Source organism: Trypanosoma equiperdum (genome assembly GCF_001457755.1).
Source record: "Trypanosoma equiperdum strain OVI genome assembly, contig: ctg_1321, whole genome shotgun sequence".
Lineage (NCBI taxonomy): Eukaryota > Euglenozoa > Kinetoplastea > Trypanosomatida > Trypanosomatidae > Trypanosoma > Trypanosoma equiperdum.
In genome coordinates this window covers 52,870-55,495 of record NW_027123307.1, presented here as the reverse complement: position 1 = coordinate 55,495, position 2,626 = coordinate 52,870, and the positions used below count along the sequence as shown (strand labels likewise).

General features: G+C 43.5%; 1 protein-coding gene across 1 annotated transcript; it reads right to left on the bottom strand.

Annotated features, from left to right (window-relative positions):
- Window positions 1-133: 133 nt before the first annotated feature.
- Window positions 134-1,528, bottom strand: TEOVI_000760200 (Nuclear Dbf2-related kinase; the record flags this gene model as incomplete). The annotated part of the gene is made up of 1 exon (XM_067221129.1): window positions 134-1,528. The coding sequence occupies one exon, from the start codon at window positions 1,526-1,528 to the stop codon at window positions 134-136; it is 1,395 nt and encodes a 464-aa protein (XP_067077230.1).
- Between the last annotated feature and the right edge of the window lie 1,098 nt (window positions 1,529-2,626).

Genomic DNA, 2,626 nt, shown 5'->3' with positions numbered 1-2,626 from the left:
ATATATATATATATATGCATCTTTCATATGCATATGCGAAATGTACGCGCAGCGTGGGCCGTTGTACTTTTCTCTTGATTTATTTCCTCTCTTTTTTCTTATCTTTCTTTTTCTTAAAAAAAAAAAACAGCAGTTACCGTTTGAGGTTGAATTTGTAGTCTGCAAATATCACGCCCCGCGGATCCACTTCCCTGACGGCGTTGCGTTCCTCCGGTCGCTGATGATGTTGCTGCGGTGTATTATCTTCTACTTCAGGGAAATAATGCGTGTCGAGTGGGTCTGATAATTCAGGAACAAATGCCGGAGGAGTCTCTCGCAATCGCTCCCAATCAATATCATTAAAGAAAGGATGTTCCTTCACGCCCTGAAAGTCAAGACGATCCCGCTGATCACACATGAGGCGACGCAAAAGATCTGTCGCCTCCGGTGGGACGCCACGATCTGATGGATAAGTGAGGTACTCCCGCCAGTGTGTTATTTTGTGACAGGTGGAGCTCGTGTCACTGGAAAAGAAGGGTGGGATCCCGTAAAGCATTTCATACATGATAACACCAACAGACCACCAATCACAGTTCACACCATATCGCTGTCGCAGAAGAATCTCTGGTGCGATGTAACCCGGACTACCAACAATAGATTCAAAGATGCGACGAGCCTGGGGATGTGCGGAGGCATGAGACCCGGCAGGTGCCAAACTATTGTAGTTTGCAGTGGGTGAGTGGGGGTTGTGGGGGGATACGACTGGTACGGAATTTGGCCCTTGGCAGGTGGAACCGCAGGTATTTGACAGGTTTGCACTGCTATTGCTACTACACAAGGCGTCGTTGCCCTCCTCTAAGTCAAGAAGTTCCTCTCCTACCTTTGCGAAACGCTTGGAAAGCCCGAAGTCAGTTAGCTTGATGTGCCCTTTGGCGTCCAAAAGAATGTTATCGGGTTTGATATCACGATGAACGAAGAACATGTCATGAACACTTGCAACCGCAGCGCACAGCTCAGCAATATAAAACCGTGTGCTCTCTACGTCAAACCGCTGTTTGATGCACAACCATGAGATCATATCACCACCTGGCATGTACTCCATCACCATATATAAGTATTGTTCATCCTGGAAACTGAGGTACAGTTTCACCACCCACGGATTTGTGGACGCCGCTTCGGCCATCACATCCTTCTCCGAACGAACGTGCGAAATCTGCTTCTTGCGTATCATATCCGTCTTGCGCATTCGCTTTAGTGCATATAACTGTTTGTCGTTGTCATATTTTTTATAGCAAAGGTACACCTCACCAAAAGCACCCTTCCCGATGCGTTTGACGAGCACAAAGTCGTCCACACATGGTTCCCTCGGGCGAGGGCCAACGGGGCGCGCGGTGTTTCCACTTCGGGTGTCACGCAACATCCCACGGTAATGATTTTCCAGAAATGCCTTGCTTGCGGAAGCCTTGTGATGAGAAACATCAGATATGGGACTGCACTCCGTATAGGCGGCGCCTTTAAGAACCTTCGGTGGCTCTTTCCGCGTGGACATCTCAACTACTGTCCTTGTATATCTTTCTTTTCTTCTTTTTTTTACTATACTTCTCTTGATCTTTCTCTTCGCTTTCTACTACCTATATTTGAACTAACCGAATAACATTAAAAGAAGAACCAGGCTCGTGTGCTTTTCCGTGTGGCGGAAGTGTGTGTATGTGGAAACCTAAAAAGTGGGTGCGTTCATATTTTTGCCACAAACCATTACTAGATGGTAATATATCACGAAACGCAAAAGTTGAAAAAAAAAATTACCTCTATTATTGCTGAAGCCGATGTTATTTCCCTCCATAACCCTTTCAGTGAGTTTGTCACCATTTAGCTGCTAATTCCCACTTTTCACAATTCCTGTCAGTTATTATTATTATTACCGCGTCGCCACGTGCCAATCTCCACCGCGGTTCGTTTCCGCGCTTATTACGCATGTGGAAAAGGCGACAGACGGGGAATTTGAAATCGGGCCAGAATTGCATTTGTTTACTTATTTTGTGCACTTATATTTGTGAGTCCCACCCCTTTCCAAGAAGGGATGACATTTATCCCTGCTCTTGCCTTTTCCGCTCGCTATTTCATTCCCTTCCTTCCTTTCTTTCTTTTTTTTTAAAAAGCATTCATTCTAACTATTCTTTACATTCTAATCATCAGTTTGTTATAAGACAAACTGCAAATATAAGTTTTATGTCCTTCTTTTTAATATCTCTCTCCATATATCTCATGCTCTTGTCAGCATTTATGCTTTGAAGAGGTGATGAGGATAAGAATCAGCGACAATGGCAACCACGAGAATAAAAAAAGAAGAAAAGTGGAGGAGACAGGAGAAGTGAATCAAAGATATAAAAAAAAAGAGAGGAGTTTCCCCTTTAAAGATATATAAAAAAGGGGAATAATAATACGAATAAACACTGACAGTTTGTTTATCGTTAGTGCTATTTATTAATTTATTTTTAGCAACATATAAGCGTTCACACAACACTCACCACTAACTTACGTTTCATCACTGCTCTCAGTTCACCACTACTTGCAAAAGAAGAGTGACAGAGAGACAAAGATGAGACGATATTATCCGATTAAATTTCATCACCAACGAAACACATAA